This window comes from Gopherus evgoodei, chromosome 7 (genome assembly GCF_007399415.2).
Source record: "Gopherus evgoodei ecotype Sinaloan lineage chromosome 7, rGopEvg1_v1.p, whole genome shotgun sequence".
Lineage (NCBI taxonomy): Eukaryota > Metazoa > Chordata > Testudines > Testudinidae > Gopherus > Gopherus evgoodei.
Genome location: NC_044328.1, coordinates 4,582,395 through 4,608,175, shown reverse-complemented (window position 1 = coordinate 4,608,175; position 25,781 = coordinate 4,582,395). Strand labels below are relative to the sequence as shown.

Below are 25,781 nucleotides of genomic sequence, written 5' to 3'. Positions count from 1 at the left end.
AATTCTCTCTTTCCTCATCTCCCAGGAAGGGTGCATGTGATAACTGGTTCACTCCCTAAGAAGCTAAAATCAGTCAGATAACTGTTTGCTCTAGATGTTCCAGGCACTTTTAAGATAAAAAAAAAAATCTGACTGACAAAGCAGTTTATGGTGCCAGTTCAGCTTCTGTATTTCCTTTACAACTGGACTGTTCGTATTTGAGTGATCTCTTCCTCATTTCACTGCCCTTCTGATCTGCTGGTTTAGTCCTGATTTTGTGACTTCACCATCAGTTGCCTTCAACTACACTACAGGATCAATTTAAACATGAGTTGTGAAGAGGAAAACGTTTCACCCTGAATTCTTCTCTACCATATGTGAAACATGCCACATGTGTCTTGTAGAGGCTCAGTAACTTAACACTTTTAAAGTGCTTTACACATCTACTGTTTATGGTAGCACTGCTATGTGCCAGGTGCTTTGGAACGGTCCCTACCTTAAGGATAACACTATCTAAGAAAATACATAAGAATTTAAATCAAGTCTCCACAGCTATGTATAATGAAGTTTGTCCACAATATTTAAAGCCTCTGAACATCTTGGGACAAAGATATCACAGAAGAAACCCCAAGTTTCTTAATCATTAATTGTATTTTAAACCTGAAGGATCTAGTCTAACACACTGGACTCAGTAGAAGGAAATGAAAATGTGTTTTATGTGCTTCATGCTGTACAATATAAGCTATTCGTCTCACTATCGCTGTAAGACGACACAGCAAGTATCAGGGTTTTTGTGTATCTTCATTAAGCGATTTGCAACAAGCACTGTGTGAGTAGTGTATAGGCATTATTATCCTGAGATTAAGGTATCTTTTTGCCTCGTATCATTGCTGCCACAAAACAGTTATGGTTTGAAACAAGTGCTCAGCATTCTCACCAGACATCCCATGGTGCACTGCTCCACTACTGTGGTGATGCATTTTGGCATTTCCCACTTTGCACATTGTAGGATACCTACTGGAAGGCAATGGAATTCTGGAGTTTGGGGAGAGGGGGAGACGTCAGAGTACATTCCCATGATCTCTCTTTTCACCCCATCATCCATCTGGGTTTTGCAAGCCAGTGCCGTTTTCAAAGTGCTGTCAAGGAAGCATGGAAGAAACATTGGCGCACACTGCAATCCTTAGGATGATGACTATAAACAAGCTGCAGCAAGCATGTCGACAGTCATGCAGTGACGAAAGAAGCAGGTCACCTGAAAGATGATGGTTGACATACAGGAAACACATCTCCTAGATATTTTCCAGAAGTGCCTTCACTGAGAGTGCCACTTTTGGACTTGGACAACTAGCTCTGACTAGTGGGACAGAATAATGCTATAGACCTGGATGATCAGAGGTGCTGGCAGAATTTCAGGATGTCAAAAGCCACTTCCGTACAAACCTGTGCAGAGTTCGGGCCAGGGCTGCAGTGGCAGGACACCTATGTGAGAGTTGCCTTCAGTGTGGAGAAGTGTACAGCTAGTACCATCTGGAAGCTAGCAATCCCGTTACTACCGATCAGTAACTAACTAGTTTGGTCTTGGTAAGATTAACCACTGGGACTGTTGGCATGGACATGCGTGCAGCTATCAAGAAAGTGCTTTGCCCCCAATTCCTAAGGCTAGGCAATGCATGGGAGGTGAATGGTTTTGCACAATTGGAGTTCACAAATTGTATTGGGGCCATTGATGGGATCCAGATGCCCGTTGCTTGCACCTTCACCCTCCAGCACCAGGCCGTGGAGTTCAAAGTTATTTCATCCTGGGGCTGCAAGGCCTGGTTGATCAGCATGGACAGTTCACCAACATTACTGTGAGGTGGTCTGGAAATGTCCATGGTGCCAGGAGCTTTACAAACCTGAGAATTTCCTGTAATGAAAAAAAAAACAAAAAAAAAACAAAAAAACTTTTGCTTCAATAGTCTTTGTGGACTATGGCAGTGCCATTCCTCAGCCATTCTTCCCTGACTTACAAAGCCTTCTGTTGGGCAACTGGATGGGAGAAAGATACATCATGAGTAATCGCAGAATAACAGGGGAAAGTACATTTGGGAAACTGAAAGGTAGAGGAAGAAGCCTGATGTCAAGGCTGATGAGAAATCTCCCTCTTATGATAGCTGTTTGCTGTGTTTTACACAACTTTTGTGAGAGGAAGGTGGATAGCCTTGTAGATGGCTGGAGGATAGCTACTGTAATCCCAGTACTTAACAAGGCTCTAGAGGTGATCCCAGCAACTACAGACAGGTAAGTCTAACATCAGTACCAGGCAAATTAGTTGAAACACTCGTAAAGAATAAAATTGTCAGACACATAGAAGAACATAAATTGTTGGGCAAAAGTCAACATGGTTTCTGGGAAATCGTGTCTTACTAATCTATTAGAGTTCTTTGAAGGGGTCAACAAACATGTGGACAAGGGGGAATCCAGTGGACATAGTGTATTTAGATTTCCAGAAAGCCTTTGACAAGGTCCCTCACCAAAGGCTCTTATGTAAACTAAGTTGTCATGGGATAAGCGGGAAGATCCTTTCATGGACTAAGAACTGGTTAAAAGACAAGGAGCAAAGGATAGGAATAAATAGTAAATTTTCAGAATGGACAGGGGTAAGTAGTGGTGCTCCCCAAGGGTCAGTCCTAGGACCAACCCTATTTAACTTATTCATAAATGATCTGGAGAAAGGGATAAAAAGCGAGGTTGCAAAGTTTGCAGATGATACTAAACTGCTCAAGATAGTTAAGACCAAAGCAGACGATGAAGAACTTAAAAAAGATCTTATAAAACTAAGTGATTGGGCAAAAAAATGGTAAATGACATTTAAAAGTGGATAAATGTAAAGTAATGCACACTGGGAAAAATAACCCCAACTAAACATACAATATGATGGGGGCTAATTTAGCTACAACTAATCAGGAAAAAGATCTTGGAGTCATCGTGGATAGTTCTCTGAAGATGACATGCTACAGGGGCACAATCAGTCCACGCAGTGTACAGTGGCAGCAAAAAAGCAAACAGGATGTTAGGAATCACTAAAAAGGGAACAGAGCGTAAGACGGAGAATATCTTATTGCCCTTATATAAATCCATGGTATGCCCACATCTTGAATACTGCATACAGATGTGGTCCTCTCATCTCAAAAAAGACATACTGGCATTAGAAAAGGTTCAGAGAAGGGCAACTAAAATGATTAGCGGTTTGGAACGAGTCCCATATGAGGAGAGATTACTGAGGCTAGGACTTTTAAGCTTGGAAAAGAGGAGATTAAGGGGGGATATGACAAAGGTATATAAAATCATGAGTGATGTGGAAAAAGCGAATAAGGAAAAGTTATTTACTTGTTCCCATACTATAAGAATAGAGGGCACCAAATGAAATTAATGGGCAGCAGGCTTAAAAAAAATAAAAGGAAGTTCTTCACACAGCGCACAGTTAATTTATGGAACTCCTTGCCGGAGGAGGTTGTGAAGGCTAGGACTATAACAGGGTTTAAAAGAGAACTGGATAAATTCATGGGATAAGGAATGGTGTCCCTAGCCTCTGTCTGTCAGAGGGTGGTGATGGATGGAGAAAAGAGATCACTTGATCATTACCTGTTAGGTTCACTCCCTCTGGGGTACCTGGCATTGGCCACTGTCAGACAGGATACTGGGCAGGATGCACCTTTGGTCTGACCCAGTACGGCCGTTCTTATGTTCTTACATTCTTATGGTTGGGAGACTTGCTGAATGTTTTGAACAACCAGAGAAGATGACATGCTACAGGGGCACACAGTCAGGCATGCACTGTGCTCCTACTTTGAGGCTAGAGATCACTTGTGAGAAATGTGTATGCTTTTGTTTAAGGCTTAAATCAGGATTACTACACACATATTAGCATGTACGTGCCATGCTGCAAAGCTTCCGTCATGCTATAAGAGGGGATTTCTACTATGCTTTGTGGGGGTTTTAACTTAGTGTATGTATGGATCTTACTCTAGTGTATGCAAAGGTGAAGTGGAGGTGGGCATTTTCATTAGTTGTTCTAGATGCCCAGCCCAGACTACAAAAACATTTTGAAAGTATTTTTAATAAACAATATACCAATGTAAATGTTTAGATCAGTAAAAAATATTAACATACATACCAATATGCAAATAGTAAATGAAAAAAAATATACCACAGTCAAGAGTAGCATGCAGACAAGTTTCTGCTTTTAAGGTCACAAATGTGCACATGTAGACAACTCAATCCTGTTGTCTGCATCTTTGATGTGGGAGGGCCTCTCCCTTGCGGGTATCGCCCACTGTCTACCATTTTCTTTGTTGTCCCATGGCACAGAATGCCTGGAGCAGGACCTGTTTCTGAGCATTGTAGCTGGGGACACACAGGCTGTGAAGCAGTCCTTGACCAGAGAGCTAGCATGTTTTCCAGGAAGCTTTGCCCCTTTGTATCCCCAGCAGCTGTGTTTGTGAGGACCATGCCATTTTCCTGTCTTTTTCCTTCTCTCTGTCATGCTCTTCCTTCCACTCCTCTGTCTTTTTCATCTCTTTCTTTGTTCTTAGTTGCCACAAGCTGTCAGCTGCTCGGAGGGGCAGGGAAAGAGGGTAGGAAAAAAACAGCCAGTTATTGTCCAAATTGAAGTTTCAACGCCAGCAGTGATTAAATGTTGCTTTTTCCTTGATTTTGGAATTCTATTCCCACAGCTCTTCCCAGTCTTGGGTGAGCTTGGAGATGGTAAGACTTTTCACAATTGTCTTTGCTTGTGTAGAAGCCCTGGGCCTGTGGTAGGTGGTTGTTCTGCCAACTCGGGCAAAGGGATAATAAATGTGAGGTAGACTGTGGGTGTCGAGAATAGGATCACCCCTGCAGGCTGTCATAGAATATCAGGGTTGGAAGGGACCTCAGAAGGTCATCTAGTCCAACCCCCCGCTCAAAGCAGGACCAACCCGAGTCAGATTTTTGCCCTAGATCCCCAAATGGCCCCCTCAAGGATTGAACTCACAGCCCTGGGCTTAGCAGGCCAATGCTCAAACCACTGAGCTATCCCTCCCCTCTTATCCTGTCCATACATTTGAGGAACCATCTCCTCAAAAGGCAAAGGATTATGATCAAAAAGTCAATAGGCAAACAGAGAAAAATATGCCATGCAGCTGTTTGACCGGGTGGTATCCCAAAGCTGGCACAGGAATGGAAGGGAACCATAAGCTGAAGGGGCAGTGCCAAGAGTGCTGCACTGCTGTGCAGTCTCTGGACAATTAGAGCACTCTTTGGCTTAAGTTCTCTTTAACCCTTGCGGACCAGCATAAAGTGCTCCGCAAAATAAACAATGTTCTGCATTAGCCCCCTAAGGCTTACAGTGCCTTACAATATCTTTTTCAAAATATTTGTGTACCACGCATGACTTTTCTGGTGTAACCCATAATACCTCACACTGACTAAAAGCTGAGGGCATTAATGAAAGTGTGAGCCAGATAAATGCGTAGTGCTTTCTTTCTCTTTTCTGCAACTGCTGCTACAATAGAACTACTTTTATTTAAAACCACCTCATTGTTAAAAATATAAAACATATAGAGATCTACCTATCTCATGGAACTGGAAGGTCATTGAGTCCAGCCCCCTGCCTTCACTAGCAGGACCAAGTACTGATTTTGCCCCAGATCCCTAAGTGCCCCCTCAAGGATTGAACTCGCAAGCCTGAGTTTAGCAGGCCAGTACTCAAACCACTGAACTATCCCTCCCCCCACACGGTGCAGCTGGGGGGTACTGGGTGTTGATTGCGCAATGAAGACTGGGTGGGAATAGACGGCCAACAGGCAACACAGGGGCTAGTTAGGACACAGCAAACAAGCTATGGCTGTGTTTCACATCGATAGAAAAGTGTAGAATTTACACACGCCTCAGCACAGACAGCGCTATGAGCAACGGGTGGAGGAGTTAAAAGCCCAGGTGATGGAAAATGCCTATACAAACATGGTGGGGTTGAAAACATATGAAGCAGAAAGAAGGTAGACTAACATGGCAACATCCTCAATACAGCTGTATTATAATAGATCACACAGTACTTACTGCAAGTGATCTCTTCTCCAGGTCAGATATCTTCCTGTGATCCAGATGGTTCCTTTGGCTGTGAACTGGCCATTTCCTGAGTTTCCAGGACTGCGCTTCTCTCTTAGGGCTTGTACACACTAGTGCTTATTTTGACATAAGTTAAGTCGCTCAGAGGTGTGGAAAAGCCACCCCCGAGTGAGGCAAGTTACACTGACCTAAGCGCCCGTGTGGACAGCACTATGTCAGGGGGAGACGCTCTCCTTCCGATATAGCTACTGACGTTTAGGGAGGTGGAATAATTATGCCGACGGGAGAGTTCTCTCCCATTGGCATCAAGTGTTTGCACTAGCAGTGCTACAGCAATGCAGTGCTACAGCCATTGTAGCAATTTGTGTAGACTAGCCCTTAATTCATCAAGTCAACGATATCAGAGAATTCATTCAGTCTCCTCCCTCTTGGTTTGCACCTTGGTTGACATTGGTGGAGGGTGTCCTCAAAATGCAGGGAGTCAGCGGTGAGATTTCCAGCAAGTTGACAGTCCAGCCTCGGCTACACTGGTGCTTTACAGCACTGCAACTTTCTCACTCAGGTGTGAAAAAAACACCCCCCTGAGCGCTGCAAGATACAGTGCTGTAAAGCGCCAGCGTAAACAGTGCTGCAGCGCTCGGAGTGCGGCTCCCAGCACTGCAAGCTAATCCCCATGAGGAGGTGGAGTACGTGCAGCGCTGGAAGAGCTCTCTCCCTGCGCTGGCGCTGCAACCACACTCATACTTCAAAGCGCTGCCGCAGGAGCGCTTTGAAGTTTCGAGTGTAGCCAAGCCCTCCTATTCATTATAGGAGCTGTAGATGTTGCAAGCTCTCCCAGAGGTCCTATTATTGTACTTCACACTCTTATAACCCAGTCGGAGTTCCTTTCCTTTATTGCGGCATTGGCTTAAGTCCCAGTTGTACCTCCCTCTCTTTCATCTGTTTGGACAGCTGCTTGTATATTTGCGCATTTCAGTGGTTAGAATTCAGATGGGCCTGTACATGCTCCTCTCCCCTCAGGGCAATGAAGTCTCTGACCTCACCCGGAGGCCACACTGCAGTACGAGTCTTGACTGATCAGCATTAAGGAACATGACAGCTTTGTGATCTCCACAAGAGCTGGAATTACAAGACACAGAACCTGCACCAGCATTTAAACAGGGAGGTGACCTCCAACTAGGATGACCCCAGGCAAGAGAGAGCACACATGTAAACAGACAGGCCAACCCCAAGTCAGCAAAGCAGTGTGGGATACCAACAGGAGGAACTGGCAGATGCACAACAGTGTTGGGATGGGTAAAGTCATTCCACATGTCTCAGTAAATCTGCTTTTAAAGTGGATTGATTAATGCATATTAAAACACCTGGTGATAAGCAACCGAAAAAAAAAACCCAACCAAAGCCAAAAACAAAACAGAACACAAAACTGACTGTGGAAGCAAGACCCTTTAACAGGAAATAACGCAAGTTAACCTGCAACAAGTTGCAATTGTAAACAAGCCCTTAGTTTCACCGTCTAAATTGCTGATACTGAGACAGAGAGGTGAAGTGATTTGTACAATAATGCTTCATAAGCAAGTCAATGGCAGAACCAGGATTAGAATTTAAGAATTCTTAATACCATCCCTGTGCTTCTCCTTTAAAAGGTCTGACAATATACAAAAGGAAATCTTTTTAAAGTGTTATAAGAGATCAAGTGCTATTTTAAAGTTCGCCCTCATGAAAATGTACCTCCTTTAAGAAAGCCTGGCTGTTCAGCCCTCTCTATTACCACAAACTTTACACTAATCTCTAATTTGCATGTTCATCAAGATACTGCGCCCTCAAAGGCTCTTAGTTTGGAATTGACAAGATGTCTGGTTTTGGGGTGGGGATGAAAAATGCTGACAAATGCAGAATCAGCCAGAGGACTTCATATGCAATATTTGTACTATCCAGAGAACGTTTAAAAAAAACTATTTATATAATTAAAGGTGAAAATTAAAGGCCTAAAGAAGCTAAGTTTTACCCTGCACCCAGTGCTGAAAGAAAGGACAATGATTTACAAAGATTATTGGAAAACACTTAAAGTTGTGCAAGAGACAGCAGAAGTTTTCTTCATAAGAATTTTGACAAAGATGGTGTGTCACTCATTTAGGAATCTATCCCAACTGTTTAAAAAAACTGTAATGGCAGTTTAAGTGTTTAGACTTCAAAAAATTAGATTCCTCTATACTGGAGATGCAGGACAGGAACTTACAGAACCAAGATGGAGAGGGCTAGGACACAAATGGAGGAAAGACCTGAACAACATACTGAAATCCCCAGGGCAACAGGCAACAAGCAGGCCGAGCACAACATGAAAATGCACAACAGAAGCAGAACTGAAAGCCATCAGAACAATAACAGAAGAAGCTAAGAGTAGAGCAAGAGCCTGTCAGAGATAGAACGCAATGGTGAAGACCCTATGTTCCGCATGGAACAAAGAGGCATAAGTCAGTCAAGTGACTCAGACTGGATATGCAGAAATAGCTCACCAAAAACCCATCCAAATGTTTATTTTCCTCCAAGCGCAGGCATGTAACTCCATTAATATAAACATACCCATCATCTAAGGTCCCGGTAAGTTGCAGAGCAGCCTATTAAGCCCCGTGCAGGCGCACAGGGGACCCAGACCTGTCACAGCCAACCCTCTGCCCCAGCTCTGAGCCCCTCCCACACTCCAAACCCCCTGGCCCAAAACTAGCCCAGCTCCTGGCCTGCCACGGCTGGGGAACAGGCAACCCACCCCCAGCCTGCCATGGCAGGGAGAGGTGTGTCCTTCCCCCTGCCCCCATCCAGGTGCTGCTGTAGGGAGAGAGAGCTGGGGGGAGTCATCTCTCCTTGCCATAGACCCAGGGCAGCCTGCATCCCAAACCCCACATTCCCAGCCCCACCCCAGAGCCTGAACCCCCAGCCGGAGCCCTCCCACCCCACACCCTCTGCCCCAGCCCTGAGTCCCTCATCCCCTGGTCCCATCACAGAGTCACACCCCAACCCTCTGCCCCAGCCCTGAGCCCCACATCCCCAGCCCCACCCCAGAGCCTGAATCCCCAGCTGGAGCCCTCACACCCCCGCACTCCAACCTACTGCCCCAGCCCTGAGCCCCCTCCCAAACTCCAAACCCCTTGGTCCCACCCCCACCACATGAATGTCGCTATGTGCACCAATATGGAGGTTGTGTATCCCACATCACCTCCTTATTGGTGCAGATAACAAAATTCATTCTGCATATGCATGGGAAAAATTAGAGGGAACACTGCCCAACATCAGTTTGCTAGATTCCAAAGGATCAGGGTATTCAGAGACCACAATACTGTATCTACACCATTCTTAGAGGGATAATGTGTTTTGAACATCATTTCTCCTTCCCACTCATTCCCCTCATGTTATGTGCACAAGTATTGGTTTGGGGTTCATACTGTGACCTGCGTTCATAATTTGACCTGTAATTGGCATATAGGATTTATCAGACCCTTAATTGATCATTTCTAGTATTCTTCCGCCAGCAGTAGCCAATAACTGCTGTTTTAGAGGAAGGTGAAAAATATAATGCACGTACCCAGTTACGCAATGCTGCACACACAGGCAGTAGAGAGAAAATTCCTTCCTGATCCTTGTGGCCATTAGCTTACACCTCAACCCCTACTAATGTACAAGACATTTAAATGCATGACATATGACCTAGGTGTGGAACACCTGGAGTAACTATCAACCTTATTTTTAACTTATTCTCACTCTGTGGATCAAATGAACAGATCAGCACTGGAAAGGATTTTAAGGAGAGGTTCCCTACTCAAGGGTTTGCAAAGAAGTTCCCTGCCCAGGCTTCTCATAAGACATGAGGGGAGATCCCTGACCAGGCTGTCCCCAAATCCAGTAAATGCAGGCCAGACTCAGCCAGACTGCATTGGTACTGTTGTCGTGCTACCACCACCCGACCAAGGGTGCAGAAGGTCCTCAGCTCTCCTCTTCCAGCAGCTGTAGCCCCCGCTCCTTCTCCGCGCTACACTTCCCCTCCAAAAGAGATCTCGTAAGGATCGATGGTTAGGGGAAAGGGAAGGGAGAAAAATGGGGCCCCACTACAGTTTTCACAGGAAGGGAGAGAGAAGTTGAGCCTCCTAACTCTATGAAGAAAACAGCAGCCTAGGGCCTCTTCTTCCTCTGTCTGTGAAAACCATACAGGCCCCAGCTGCTTTCCCTGCCCTGAAATCACAATGGGCTCCTTGCTCTACTGCTTTAAAAGGGAAGGGAAAGCAGAGAGAGAAGCAGGGGGCCTAACTGCCATAGATGGGTCACCTCCTCTTCCCAGCCCTGCTGGCTCCTGAGGTCTGCAAAGCATCATCTAAACTGCCAATATAGCAGCATAGGGAGGCCAAATTAGCGGTAATGCAGAATGTGCAACAAAACGTGGATGCTCAAGAGCTCTGGTTTGCACGATATTTGATAACTCCTTTGTATTCAAAGCTAATCAAAGATATTATTGTTCAAAAACATTAGCCTTTACAATCCTGCTACAGTATTTGACTATAAGCCCCTGCTGAAGTGAACTCCCCAGGATGATTACAGTACTCTGACAATTCTGTTCTTTTTTTAAAGCCAGGATTATAACCTGACTGATTTCAACGCTTTAGGGCAGTGTTTCTCAACGACCTGTCCACAGACCAGTGCAGGTCCCCGAGATCTCCCTGACACAGTTTAGGAAGGCAGCAAGCCAGTCCCTGGTATCAAAAAGGTTGAGAAACACTGCTTTAGGGCATAGTATTCATTGGTGATAGACGACATTTATCCTTAATCCTGCTCTACCACTTCTTCCACTACATTTCTTTCCAGTCAGCATTGAAAACAAGACTGCAAATGGCATGCAGAGGTGCTTTGTCACAGAAGTTCTGTTTTTTGTACTAGATGTATAATCACGATACTAACCATTCATCTAATCATTAAAAGATACCATAGCACTTTCTGCAAATGTAATGGTGTTAAATCCAGTATTTCTGTCAAATTCTAATCTATGTATTTACATTCCGCCTCCCTAATTTCCCACACCATTTCAGACGGATAAAATAGTCCCTCCAATTCCAGTTCTGAACTGTAGTGTAATGTTACTATGTGCTATTGGAGAACTTCTGCATTCCACTCAGAGGAAGCGGCATCAATTCCTGTATATAGAGTATAATATACTGCAAGCAAGCAAGACGGAATTTTCCAGCACCTAAGCCACACTGAAAGTAAATGAGACTTGTGTCCTAAATCAATTGTCTCTCTAATATCCAGGGGCCAACACAACAACAACACTGCAAACCTACCAATTAGGTGCTTTCGAAAATACTACCCACAGCCAGTAAATGACTTTAGTATCTCTGCTTCAAAAAGGGTTACAAAATTACTTTGCATAATAGAAACCTTAGCATGTGTCTCACTGATTCAGACACACTGCACAGTCTGCACATAACAGGTTCCCAGGTCTTCAAAGACCCTGAAGTAGGACATTCATTTTCTAAATACACTTCTACTGCTATCACTTTCCAGTTTCCAACAGTTCTAAACACTTCACAGGGAAGATACAAACAATTTTTTATAAATACAAACCTATCCAACTTTTACAGGGAAACAACAGGAGCGGTGCCAGCGTTTCTGGTGCCCTAGGCAGAATTTGGGGAGGCGGCATTTTGTGCGCTCCCCCCGGGGCACACAGGAGCTTCCGGTTCCACTCCCATTGCGCTGCCGAAGAAGGATCCTCCGCCAAAATGCCGCAGGTGACAGCGGCAGTCATTGAGCTGCTCAATTGCCTGACGCTGTTTTCCGCGGCACGTCGGCAGAAGGTCCTTCTTCGTCGGCGCAATGGGAGCGGAACTGGAAGCTCCTGTGTGCCCCATGGGGAGCGCACAAAATGCTGCCCCCTGAATCCTGGTGCCCTAGGAGACTGCCTAGGGTTGCCTAATGGAAACATCAACCCTGGGAAACAAAGATCATTTAGTGCTTTGGTTCCTCATTTTCTAAAATCTTTGTGACTAGAAACCACAGTAGGAAGATTTTTGTTTAAAGGCATTACACTGTATTATGCATGTAGAAGTCTCTCCATTCCCTATCATTTTGTTCCTGTAAGTGTATCTGCTTTGTTACAGGCCAATGAACACAGGTGAGCTTGGGCTGTGATTTGTTAACTCAGGGAACACAGCCTTGAAATCTTGATTAGCAATCACTTACCACACATGCCTCCTCTCAGCCCAAAGCTATGTGGCAACAGAGAATTGAGATAAAGCAGCAAAAAGCAACATCACACAAAACTTGCCTCTTACTTCCCTCAATCTAAAAACACTCAAACTTATTTTTGATATTGCATTTTTCAAGTTTCAGCATGCCGATATTTAAGGAGGGTCTCCACTTCAATTATTTCATTAGGTGAAAGCTGCCCACGGTGTTTTCAAGTGCAGAGAATGATGGGAACGAAAATAGTGTTGAACTTCTTTGGTGACTTTCATTCACCCTTGTGAGACAAGCAAGTATCTTCATTTCACAGATGGAGAAAACAGTCACCAAAGGTCAAAGGACTTGCCTCAAGACACAGAGTGAGTCAGTGGCAGAGCTAGGGGTAGAATCCAGAACTCCTGATTCCTAGTCTCATGGCCTAACCACTAGATCCCACACTGCAAGTAAGAGCAAGGACAGGGATACAAGGACAGGTTAACTTAAGTTTTTTGTTTTTCTAATGAGACATACACACAGCAGATGCAAAAAAATTCCAGATGAGACTGACAGGAAAGGGATCAAGATCTTGGGCTGATGAAGAGGAGAAAAAATGAAAAATTAAGAAAATAAAGTTAAGAGCTTACTGTATTTTTGACATTGCAATTCGAAACAGACTTTGAGGTGAAATGCTAATTCCTGGCAAATGGAATGCAATCACTGGTGATGTAACATCTGCAAAGGCTATTTTATCTAAACTTCAGATCACAAGAGACTTAACTTTCAAAAACAGTCAAAATGACAATAGAGAGGTTGTTTGAAGACCACGCTATATAAATTCAGCCCTCTTCCCAAGCATTAACTGTTTGGAAAGCAGTCAGCAGACTGGCAAATGAGACACCCAGTAATGAAAAGAAATCATCATATAGATGGAGACATGTGTCATGATCCTTGGCTCACATTCAGGAACAAAGACATGTATGAGTAGCCAAAAAGTACTAGCTGCCTTTCAAACACATAGTAAGACATGGTCCCTGCCCTAAAGAGGTTACCATCTAAAAGAGTTTTGTCTAAGGTTATTGCCTGTTACAAGATCCCAGGTTTTGCCAGATTGGCTCAGATCCAAGATCCATCTAGTTCAGTATCTTGTCTCTGACAGTGACTGGTACCAGATATTTCTGAAGAAGGTAAAAGAACCCTGTAGTAGCACACTTGTATATTCTGCCCACAGTCTCCACCTGATCTGTGAGATCAGACCTCTTGGAACACTGGGTGGTTCCAGACAACTGGAACAAAGCTAATGTTTTGTTCCAGTAGTACTGGCACAACTTACTCGGAGTTGTGGTGGATTCTCCATCATTGGCAATTGAGATTGGATGTTTCTTCTAAGAGAAATGTTGTAGTTCAAACAGAAATTAATTCAGGGAAGTTCTATGACTAGAGTCCTACCAAATTCATGGCTGTGAAAAACACATCATGGACCATGAAATCCGGTCTTCCACCGTGAAATCTGGTATTTTGTGTGCTTTTACCCTCTGCTATACTGATTTCACATGGGAGACCAGAGTTCTCAAACTGGGGGTCCTGACCAAAAAGGGAGTTGCAGGGGGGTGACAAGGTTATTTTAGGGGGGGATTGTGGAATTGCTACCCTTACTTCTGTGCTGCTGCCTTCAGAACTGGGCAGCCCGAGAGTGGTGGCTGCTGACTGAGGGCCCAGCTCTGCAGGCAGCAGTGCAGAAGTAAGGGTGCCAATACCACACCAGGCCATCCTTACTTCTGTGCTGCTGCTGGCAGCGGCTCTGCCTTCAGAGCTGGGCTCCAGGCCAGCAGCTGCCACTCTCCAGCTGCTCAGCTCTGAAGGTAGCACCGCCGCCAGCAGCAGTGCAGAAGAAAGGATAGCAGTGCCACAAGCCCAGTACAATAACCTTGCAATCACCACATAACTCCTTTTTGGGTCAGGACCCCTACAATTACAACACCGGGAAATTTCAGATTTAAACAGTAAATTTCATGATTTCAGCTATTTTTAAAATTCTAAGACCATGAAATTGACCAAAATTGACCACGAATTTGGTAGGGCCCTGCCTATGACCCATGACATACAAGAGATCAGACTAGATGATCACAATGGTCCTTTCTGGCTTTCTAATCTATTAATCTTAGATGCCTATATACAAATGCAAGAAGTATGGGTAATAAGCAGGAAGAACTGGAAGTGCTAATAAATAAATACAACTATGACATTATTGGCATTACTGAAACTTGGTGGGATAATACACACGACTGGAATGTTGGTGTGGATGGGTATAGTTTGCTCAGGAAGGATAGACAGGGGAAAAAGGGAGGAGGTGTTGCCTTACATATTAAAAATGTACACACTTGGACTGAGGTGGAGATGGACATAGGAGACGGAAGTGTGGAGAGTCTCTGGGTTAGGCTAAAAGGGGTAAAAAAACACAGGTGATGTCGTGCTGGGAGTCTACTACAGGCCACCTAATCAGGTGGAAGAGGTGGATGAGGCTTTTTTCAAACAACTAACAAAATCATCCAAAGCCCAAGATTTGGTGGTAATGTGGGACTTCAACTATCCAGATATATGTTGGGAAAATAACACCGCGGGGCACAGACTATCCAATAAGTTCCTGGACTGCATTGCAGACAACTTTTTATTTCAGAAAGTTGAAAAAGCTACTAGGGGGAAGCTGTTCTAGACTTGATTTTAACAAATAGGGAGGAACTTGTTGAGAATTTGAAAGTAGAAGGAAGCTTGGGTGAAAGTGATCATGAAATCATAGAATTTGCAATTCTAAGGAAGGGTGGAAGGGAGTACAGCAGAACAGAGACAATGGATTTCAGGAAGGCGGATTTTGGTAACCTCAGAGAGCTGATAGGTAAGGTCCCATGGGAATTAAGACTGAGGGGAAAAACAACTGAGGAAAGTTGGCAGTTTTTCAAAGGGACACTATTAAGGGCCCAAAAGCAAGTTATTCCGATGGTTAGGAAAGATAGAAAATGTGGCAAAAGACCACCTTGGCTTACCCTTGAGATCTTGTGTGACCTACAAAATAAAAAGGCGTCATATAAAAAATGGAAACTAGGTCAGATCACGAAGGATGAATGTAGGCAAATAACACAGGAATGCAGAGGCAAGATTAGAAAAGCAAAGGCACAAAATGAACTCAAACTAGCTATGGGAATAAAGGGAAACAAGAAGACTTTTTATCAATACATTAGAAGCAAGAGGAAGACTAAGGACAGGGTAGGCCCACTGCTCAATGAGGAGGGGGAAACAACGGGAGACTTGGAAATGGCAGAGATGCTTAATGACTTCTTTGTTTCAGTCTTCACTGAGAAGTCTGAAGGAATGTCTAGTATAGTGAATGCTTATGGGAAGAGGGTAGGTTTAGAAGAGAAAATAAGAAAAGAGCAAGTAAAAAATCACTTAGAAAAGTTAGATGCCTGCAAGTCACCAGGGCCTGATGAAATGCATCCTAGAATACTCAAGGAGTTAATAGAAGAGGTATCTGAGCCTCTAGCTATTATCTTTGGGAAATCATGGGAGACGAGGGAAATTCCAGAAGACTGAAAGGGGGCAAATATAGTGCCCATCTATAAAAAGGGAAATAAAAACAACCCAGGAAACTACAGACCAGTTAGTTTAACTTCTGTGCCAGGGAAGATAATGGAGGAGGTAATCAAAGAAATCATCTGCAAACACTTGGAAGGTGGTAAGGTGATAGGGAATAGCCAGCATGGATTTGTAAAGAACAAATCGTGTCAAACTAATCTGATAGCATTCTTTGATAGGATAACGAGCCTTGTGGATAAGGGAGAAGCGGTGGATGTGATATACCTAGACTTTAGTAAGGCATTTGATACGGTCTCGCATGATATTCTTATAGATAAACTAGGAAAGTACAATTTAGATGGGGCTACTATAAGGTGGGTGCATAACTGGCTGGATAACCGTACTCAGAGAGTAGTTGTTAATGGCTCCCAATCCTGCTGGAAAGGTATAACAAGTGGGGTTCCGCAGGGGTCTGTTTTGGGACCGGTTCTGTTCAATATCTTCATCAACGATTTAGATGTTGGCATAGAAAGTACGCTTATTAAGTTTGCGGACGATACCAAACTGGGAGGGATTGCAACTGCTTTGGAGGACAGGGTCAAATTCAAAACGATCTGGACAAATTGGAGAAATGGTCTGAGGTAAACAGGATGAAGTTCAATAAAGATAAATGCAAAGTGCTCCACCTAGGAAGGAACAATCAGTTTCACACATACAGAATGGGAAGAGACTGTCTAGGAAGGAGTATGGCAGAAAGAGATCTAGGGGTCATAGTAGACCACAAGCTTAATATGAGTCAACAGTGTGATACTGTTGCAAAAAAAGCAAACGGGATTCTGGGATGCATTAACAGGTGTGTTGTAAACAAGACACGAGAAGTCATTCTTCCGCTTTACTCTGCGCTGGTTAGGCCTCAACTGGAGTATTGTGTCCAGTTCTGGGCACCGCATTTCAAGAAAGATGTGGAGAAATTGGAGAGCGTCCAGAGAAGAGCAACAAGAATGATTAAAGGTCTTGAGAACATGACCTATGAAGGAAGGCTGAAGGAATTGGGTTTGTTTAGTTTGGAAAAGAGAAGACTGAGAGGGGACATGATAGCAGTTTTCAGGTATCTAAAAGGGTGTCATCAGGAGGAGGGAGAAAACTTGTTCACCTTAGCCTCCAATAATAGAACAAGAAGCAATGGGCTTAAACTGCAGCAAGGGAGATTTAGGTTGGACATTAGGAAAAAGTTCCTAACTGTCAGGGTAGTTAAACACTGGAATAGATTGCCTAGGGAAGTTGTGGAATCTCCATCTCTGGAGATATTTAAGAGTAGGTTAGATAAATGTCTATTAGGGATGGTCTAGACAGTATTTGGTCCTGCCATGAGGGCAGGGGACTGGACTCGATGACCTCTCGAGGTCCATTCCAGTCCTAGAGTCTATGAGTCTATAATCTTAGAGAATGGATTAAGCCCTGAAACATGACGTTTAATATTCCTTCCAAAATTTGTTAGTATTAATCATAAGCACTGAATATTCTTGATAGCCATATAAGTGTCCAATCCCTTTTTGAAGCTTGTTAAGTCTTGGCATCATCTTCTTGTGACAATCTTCACAGTCTAAATATGTATTATGTGAAAAAAGTATTATTAGTTTTGCATTTTCCACATTCTAATTTCACAGAAGGTCTTGTGTTATGAGACAGGGAGAAATTTTTGATGTACCTTCTTTATATCTTCAGCAGTTTATATTTGTCTTCTTATACTTTCTTATTTGTCTCTGTCGCGGGGTAGGTACACCCCATTCACAGGATAGCAGGCTGAGTGTGACAAGGGGTTATGACTAAGTGGCTAGAGTAGACATTGATGTTATAAATATACTTATGCTGTTATAAAGATATTGCCCTATAAAGCAGGGCAATCCAGCCTAGCAGCTGGAGTCCTTGGAGCTGCCCTTGCTCTCAGGGCAGCGTGGCCTAATGGCCAGAGTCCTTAAGCAGTGCCCACACCCCGGAATAGGTGTGGGGCAGGGTACAGGGATCCGCGTCCACCGTTCTCAACCGGGTCCCAGCTCAGGGCCCTAAGAAACTGGTAGTCTGTGGTTTGGCTAAGTTTCCTATTTTAACAGTTGCATTCCCTGGGTCGCTTCCTAACATTGTTTCCTGTTCTGTTAGTTCTCATAGGAGCGTCGGCCGTGTGGCCCACTCTCGTCCCCCAGGGTCAGCAGGGATTCCGCTGTCAATCTCACTGGCTTGGCCTCCACAGTCTGTAGAGCCAGCAACTCCCTGGCAGAAGCCCACAGCATACATCCTCTCTTCTCCTCAGCCAGCCCAAACTGAGCTGGGCCACTCCCTTTTATATCTTGTCTCCAGGTTGAGCATGCCCATTAGGGGGCATGGCCTCTTCATCTCACACCGTGCGGTTAACCCCAGTGGGATCAATGCTGGGGAGGTACACCCAGTCACAGTCTCCTCTCTAAAATAAACAATCCCAGTCTTCTCAATCTCTTTTCACACCAGTTTTCTATATTCCTGATTATCCTTGTCACCATTCTCTGAACTCCACCTAATTCTGTGAGAGAGAGTAACTTATTCAACATTCCAGATGAGATAACATTTATTAATAAAGACATGATAACGTTCTTCATACCATTCCTTATTCATCTTAACATCCTGTTTGCTTTCTTGACTACAGCTGCACATTGAGCACACGTTTTCACTGACCTGTCTACGATGACTCCCAGGTCCCTTTCATGCACCAATACCGTTAATGTAGAACTCTGAGGGGTATTAATAGTTAAGTGTATTCCTCCAAAGTTGATTACTCTGCATTTATGAACACTGAACTTTGCTTGCCATCCTGTTACCCATTCACCCAGCTTGTTTATCTCTCTCCAAATGCACCACAGTCCTGTCTGGTTCCAACTAGCCTTAACAGCTCTCTCTCATTTGCATCTTTTGCTACCTTACTACTCATCCTTTCCAGATCACTAACAAACATAATTAGACAACACTGGACCTAGTATGAAACCATGATACACCCCACCATTAAAAACTTACACCACGGCTAAATTTGATTTAATCCTACTCTGTTTTCTGCCTACTATAATTTAAACAGGAAAAGGATAATAATCTTATATTTACTATATGTAATGCCTGGTACCACAAAGGATACCAGAATGCTCCTGAGTAAATTGAAATATACACTATTACATATACAAGAAACATCTCAACTGAAACACAGCTACCACTCACATTAAATGTGACCCTGGTTTAATAATGCCAAGCAATACTATACAACAGGCAACCCAGGAACCAAACCCTGCAACAAACCCCGGTGCCAATTCTGTCCACGTATCTATTCAAGGGACATCATCATAGGACCTAACCACATCAGCCGCACCATCGGGGTGCGTTCACCTGCACATCTACCAATGATATATGCCATCATGTGCCAGAAATGCCCCTTTGCTATGTACATTGGTCAAACCAGACAGTCTCTACACAAAAGAATAAATGGACACAAATCTGATCTCTGTAGGAGAACACTTCAGTCTCTTTGGTCACTCAGTAACAGACCTAAAAGTGGCAATTCTTCAACAACAAAACTTCAAAAACAGATTCCAACGTGAAGCCGCAGAACTGGAATTAATTTGCAAACTGGAATTAATTTGCATACCATCAGATTAGGCCTAAATAAAGACTGGGAGTGGTTGGGTCATTACAAAATTTAAACCTAATTTCCCCAATACTAACTTCCCCCTACTATTACTAACACCTTCTTGTCAACTGTCTGAAATGGGCCACTCTCATTACCACTTCAAAAGTTATTCTTCCTCCTTTGGTATCCTGCTGTTAATTGAATTGCCTCATTAGACTGACCTCACACTTGGTAAGGCAACTCCCACCCTTTCATGTATTTATATCTGCTCCTGTATTTTCCATTCCATGCATCTGATGAAGTGGGTTCTAGCCCACGAAAGCTTATGCCCAATAAATGTGTTAGTCTGTAAGATGCCACAAGGACTCCTCCTTGTTTTTTCAGATACCATTGTTACACACAGTATAAGGGATTAGAGATGGATGTTTAGAAAGAGAAGAATTTTGAGAAGAATAAAATTTGGTAGGATTATTTTAGGTAGGCAGGCCAGATAAATAACTGTGGGTGGAATTTGGCCAGAATAATACATGTATCCAGCAGCACTATACAGAACCATTGGTTCAGAAGAGACTCAGAGGGAAGAATAAAAGAACGAAGAGTACTTGTGGCACCATAGAGACTAACAAATTTATTTGGGCATAAGCTTTCGTGGGCTAGAACCAACTTCATCAGATGCATGGAAGAATGCAGGGAAGAATGCCACCTGCTGGATGATGTTGAGACTCAAGCCCTGACCTGGCCTGACCCTGCTTGACTTGCGAGGTCTGACAGGATCAAAGAACAAGGTGCTATGGCTGACAGGCATAGTTAGCTATAACTAGCCCCATTAGAATCCAGTCTTATAAGAATTTTCTGGGTTGTATTTTTAAATACAGTTAAAAAAAAAAAAGTAGTGGATTCTCAGAAAGATACTTATGAGTCCAAGTTAAAAGCAGCTCCAATTACTCCAAAAAAACCAACAGCCAGCACAGGTGGGCAGCCAGTTCAATTATGGTGCAACTATCACAGTACATGGAGTCCTTTATCCAACTTGCAGTTACTTAGAGGTTCTCATTTTGAGCAAGTACAGAACGTACTTTGATCCCCACTGTTTCCTGCCAAAGCTGCAGAAATCAGTGAGCCAAAACCAATAGTCTCAAAGGATATTGTGGCAGAGGTGTAATATGGCCTCCGGTTATATACAGCAGATTTCATTCCGAAGGATCTCAATGCACTTTTAAAGTCATAGGAATAACTTCACTCACTGAATAAAAGTGGCTAGGCCAACAAAGGTCTAAGGCTATATCTATGCTAGCATTTTTGTCAGTATAACTTATGTTGCTCATGGGGTGTGACAAAACACCCCCAAGTGACATATGTTAAACCAACAGCAGGGCTGATGGGGACAGCGCTAGTCAGCAGGAGCCGCTCTCCCACCAACATAGCTACCGCCGCTCATGGGGGCTGGCTTAATTATGCCAATGGGAGAGGTCTCTCCCATCAACACAGAGCGGCTACACAGGAAATGTTACAAAGGCAAAGCTGCATTGGTACAACTGTGCCACTGTAAGGTCTCTAGTGTAGACGTAGCCGAAAAAGAAGGACCTGTACACTCACCACACCCATCGGTGGGTTATAGAGCTTTTATCTTGCTCTGATGTTTCAGGCACAGACCTCTACCTGAGGCAGGATACCAGCTCGAATCCCGGGTGCTAAATTCAGCCTTACCTCAGGTGAAATGTGGCAGCTGTTTAACAGTGTACACCCATGTTATACAAAAGTTTAGAACATTAAACAGAAATGCCATATTATGATAATGCTCGACATAGCTTCAGCTCCAGAGTTGAGTTTTTCACTTAAAGCAGGGATTCAGCCTCCTTCTTATGTATAAAGACTAAAGAGTATCATCCCCAAAATTAGAACACTGATTTTGAACTTGGCATGAGACTTTTTACAAGTAAACCCATTACACTGAGAAGACTTGTAAAATGTGTCCTTTAAGCTCTGTCAGACTGTTTTGTCTCAAATGATCTTAAAAGTGGAACAACATAGGCTCTTTTCACATTAGTTATACCTCATTTAAATCTGTGCATAAGCTACATTCAACAGAATATAGTTGTAATTAAGCTAAGAAATCCATATAAGCTAGGCATGGAAACGTACAGAAAAGGCATTCAAACTACTTTTATTCTACTCTATAGTGACATGATACAACACCACAGAATTATGATTAATGCATTTTAGAGTTTATGGTTCCAGATTCGATAAAGCAGATATTTAGAAATATTTAATTTTTTCACTCCCACCACCATTTATGGTGTCACTACAGAGCAGAGTTAAAGAATCCAAACCTCTTTAACTGTTTGATTTCAGTTTAACCTTAACTCTAAATTTTTATTTGTAGTGTTGTTGTATTTGTAGTGTTGTAGTGTTGTTTTTTGGATAACTACAATATTTTAACCCTTAATTTACTAATACATACTCTCAAAATTAATTCCAGTTTCCTGGATACAGTTGAAATTGCAAGGAAAGGACAAGGAGGCAGAGCATGGTTAAGCAAACTGAAGTCCAGATAGTATAGAGCAATAAAACAAGAGTAACTATAGGAGATTTTTTGATAGAGACTACAAGCATACTGGAGTATTTTTAATCTGAAAATCAGAATCATTTGCAACAGAGCATGCTCTTGGGAACATTTGTTCAGTACAGACTCAACACTAAGGGCTCAACGTACTGAATTACACAACACATTCCCTGCAATAATACCTCAACATTCTTTAGGTCTCCCAGTGCAAGTACTGCCCCAACCTAGTTTTAGCAATGTTATTTATAAAATCTGAAGGAATTACAAATATAAAGTGGCATGGATGCAGGTGTACATGAATAAAATTTTGGTAAGCTTATTTTCAAGATTTCACATTTCTGGCGACAATTCATCATAGGCAAAGAAATAACACTAGGTGTTTGAGATGCAGAGGTAACCTATGATCTAAAATAAGCAATATAAGCAAATTTTCTATATTTGAACTAAAACTATAAAAAGGAAACTTTATAAAATAGCTTCTTGCCTCTATCTGGTCTCCACAGGAAATACACACTACCAATAACAGTGTACCTTCACCCATGAAATACATAAGCTTTTTAAAGCAGCCCATTCACTCTCTTGCTGTCTTCTTCCCCCTAGCCCCACTTCTCATATCCACCAAGGTCTATTTTGCTGTGATATTGATTTAAAAGATTAGATGTACAAATTGCATACACAAGAAGTGTGTTCTTTTTGCAGATACAGACTAACACGACTGCTACTCTGAAACTTGCTTGTATTACCATTCTCATGTCTTCCCTCACCAATTCCTTCTTGTTTGACATACTTTGTGAGGCAGGGACTAACAGGTATCTTCTACTCACTTTACAGCAACTACTGCATCTTTGTTTGTATATAAGGGAACACAGAGGTCCCCAGTTTTCTAGAAATAATTCCTCTCCCTCAATGGCACACTACTAAGATATGCCATTCGCAGTAAGCTGAAAAATGTATTTACATTATCTCCCAAAAGAAGTGGTCGAAGCCTTACCACTTGGGTCAGTAAAACCAAACCGAAGACACAGTCGACAATACCCAATAGGGTACAATTTTGCACTAGCCCCTATAGGAAAGGACATGATGGTTTAACAGATCTCCAATTTCCATGGTCACAGATAGACTGCATTTGAAAATATTTAAAAGATTCTAGATAGTCAGCACTCCAAAACAGCAGCCTTCATGCCACTCTGCAAAACAAGATTTTCAACCACCTTGGTAAATATATACAATCAGGAGGAGATCATAAATTTTGTGGTCAATTCTCCAGTTAGTCAAGACTGGGTGTCCTGAACAATATATTTTGAGCTGGATGCATATCTGGGTGACAGTCCATGACCTGAGTTACATAGGAGGTCAGAATACAAGATCATAATTACCTGTCCTGGATTTAAACCTAATAACCTGTTGGATTTACTTACAGGTTTGGGGGTTGGCTGGTTATTTTTCTTTTACCCAGGGTACTTCATACACCACCACACAGAGTAAGAATGGCAGGGTAGTGCTGACACAGGGCGATGGGGTGAGATGAGGTACAAGAACATGACAACAGAGGCAAAAAGATTCAACCGAACATGGGAAGGGAAGCAGGGAGGGTTGAGATTCTTCACCTGGGGAGCTCAGAATAAGGGGAGAAATCTGGACGGTGCGCAGGGCAGCGTGGTGAGGGAATCAGCAGCACAGGAAGGAAGGTGAAAGCAGTGACCTGAGCAGACCCCTTTCCCGGGCATGAAGGGGGAGAGGGGAGCCCCAAAGAAACACCCCCTCGCCCGCCCCTCAACCCAGGGAGCCCCAAAGAAACACCCCCTCGCCCTCAACCCAGGGAGCCCCAAAGAAACACCCCCTCGCCCTCAACCCAGGGAGCCCCAAAGAAACACCCCCTCGCCCTCAAACCAGGGAGCCCCAAAGAAACACCCCCTCAACCCAGGGAGCCCCAAAGAAACACCCCCTCCCCCTCAACCCAGGGAGCTGCATCTCGAGCCCCCCCCCCTTCAGAGCCCTGAGAGGTCAACGCCCCCTGCCAAGGCCTGTCCCCTGAGGGCAGCTCCCCTCCCCCCTCCTCAGACACCTGCCCCCCAAGCCCGCTGCCCGCCCCCCCCCCGGTCCCTACCTGGGCGGGCTCCACGCTGGCCGGCAGCGCCTCGGGCAGGGCCTGGAAGAGCAGCAGGGCCATGGCGCCGAGGAGCCTCCTCTCCATCCCCCCCACCCCCCGCCTACCTAACCCTACCGCGGCCCGGCCCGGGACGGGAGCAGAGGGGGGCCCCGGCTGCCGCCCCGCCCACCTCGCCTTCCCATTGGGTCACCCCACGCCCCACTCTGCCTGTCATTGGCTAATGCCGCTTCCGCTCGTGACACCCACCCCCGCTAGGGGCTGGGCTAAGCCCGTGGGACGCCATCTTGAGTGCGTCCCGGGAAGAACTTTTTCCGGGTTGGCTGCCATGATAGGTGTGGCGGAAGCACATGGAAGGGGGAAGTGGGAACCTGACATTTAAAGGGCCGGCGGTGGCGGGGGGGAGGAGGTGGATGGTAGCTCAGGGCACCAGCACAGCCCTCTGGCCTGTGCCCGCCACACACACCCCGACCATGTCCCTGTACTTCCCTTCTCTCTGCCCCTACCGTGTCCCCATCACCCTGACCCGTAACCCTTTCCCTGACTGTGTGCCCATCACCCCAGTTCCCTGCCTGTGTCCCTGTCACAGCTCTCTCTCCCACCTGACTGTGTCCCATCACCTCCCGTAACCTTTCCCGACTGCCATCACCCCAGTTCCTGCCTGTGTCCCTGTCACAGCTCCCCTTCTCCCAACTGTGTCCCATCACCTCCATTCCTGCTGTGTCCCTGTCACAGCTCTCCCCTCCCTCCCCGACTGTGTCCCCATCACCCCCAGTTCCCTGCCTGTGTCCCGTCACAGCTCTCCTCTCCCTCCCCGACTGTGTCCCCATCACCCCCAGTTCCCTGCCTGTGTCCCTGTCACAGCTCTCCCCTCCCTCCCTGACTGTGTGCCCATCACCCCCAGTTCCCTGCCTGTGTCCCTATCACAGCCCTCCTCTCCCTCCCCGACTGTGTCCCCATCACCCCCAGTTCCCTGCCTGTGTCCCTATCACAGCTCTCCCCTCCCTCCCCGACTGTGTCCCCCATCACCCCCAGTTCCCTGCCTGTGTCCCTGTCACAGCTCTCCCCGCCCTCCCCGACTGTGTCCCATCACCCCCAGTTCCTGCCTGTGTCCCTGTCACAGCTCTCCCCGCCCTCCCCGACTGTGTGCCCATCACCCCCAGTTCCCTGCCTGTGTCCCTGTCACAGCTCTCTCCACTCCCGCCCTCCCCGACTGTGTGCCCATCACCCCCAGTTCCCGCCTGTGTCCCTGTCACAGCTCTCCTCTCCCTCCCTGCCTGTGTGCCCATCACCCCCAGTTCCCTGCCTGTGTCCCTGTCACAGCTCTCCCCTCCCTCCCCGACTGTGTCCCCAATCACCCCCAGTTCCCTGCCTGTGTCCCTGTCACAGCTCTCCCCCTCCCTCCCCGACTGTGTGCCCATCACCCCCAGTTCCCTGCCTGTGTCCCTATCACAGCCCTCCTCTCCCTCCCCGACTGTGTCCCCATCACCCCCAGTTCCCTGCCTGTGTCCCTATCACAGCTCTCCCCTCCACTCCCCGACTGTGTCCCATCACCACCCAGTTCCCCTGCCTGTGTCCCTGTCACAGCTCTCCCCGCCCTCCCCGACTGTGTCCCCATCACCCCC

General features: G+C 45.0%; 1 protein-coding gene and 1 long non-coding RNA gene across 2 annotated transcripts in view; both read right to left on the bottom strand.

The window, feature by feature from the left end:
- Window positions 1-24,292, bottom strand: part of WBP1L (WW domain binding protein 1 like) — a 79,013-nt gene extending 54,721 nt beyond the window's left edge. Inside the window, exon 1 of the mRNA XM_030568611.1 lies at window positions 24,157-24,292. Coding sequence (XP_030424471.1) covers window positions 24,157-24,243 — 87 coding nt within the window. The 5' untranslated portion in view covers window positions 24,244-24,292. The remainder of the gene's footprint in view (window positions 1-24,156) is intronic.
- Window positions 4,066-6,638, bottom strand: LOC115654394. Its single transcript, XR_004001191.1, has 2 exons — window positions 6,061-6,638; window positions 4,066-4,573 (listed from the first exon to the last, which is right to left on the bottom strand). It is a non-coding gene; the product is annotated as an uncharacterized LOC115654394 (long non-coding RNA).
- Window positions 24,293-25,781: the final 1,489 nt, after the last annotated feature.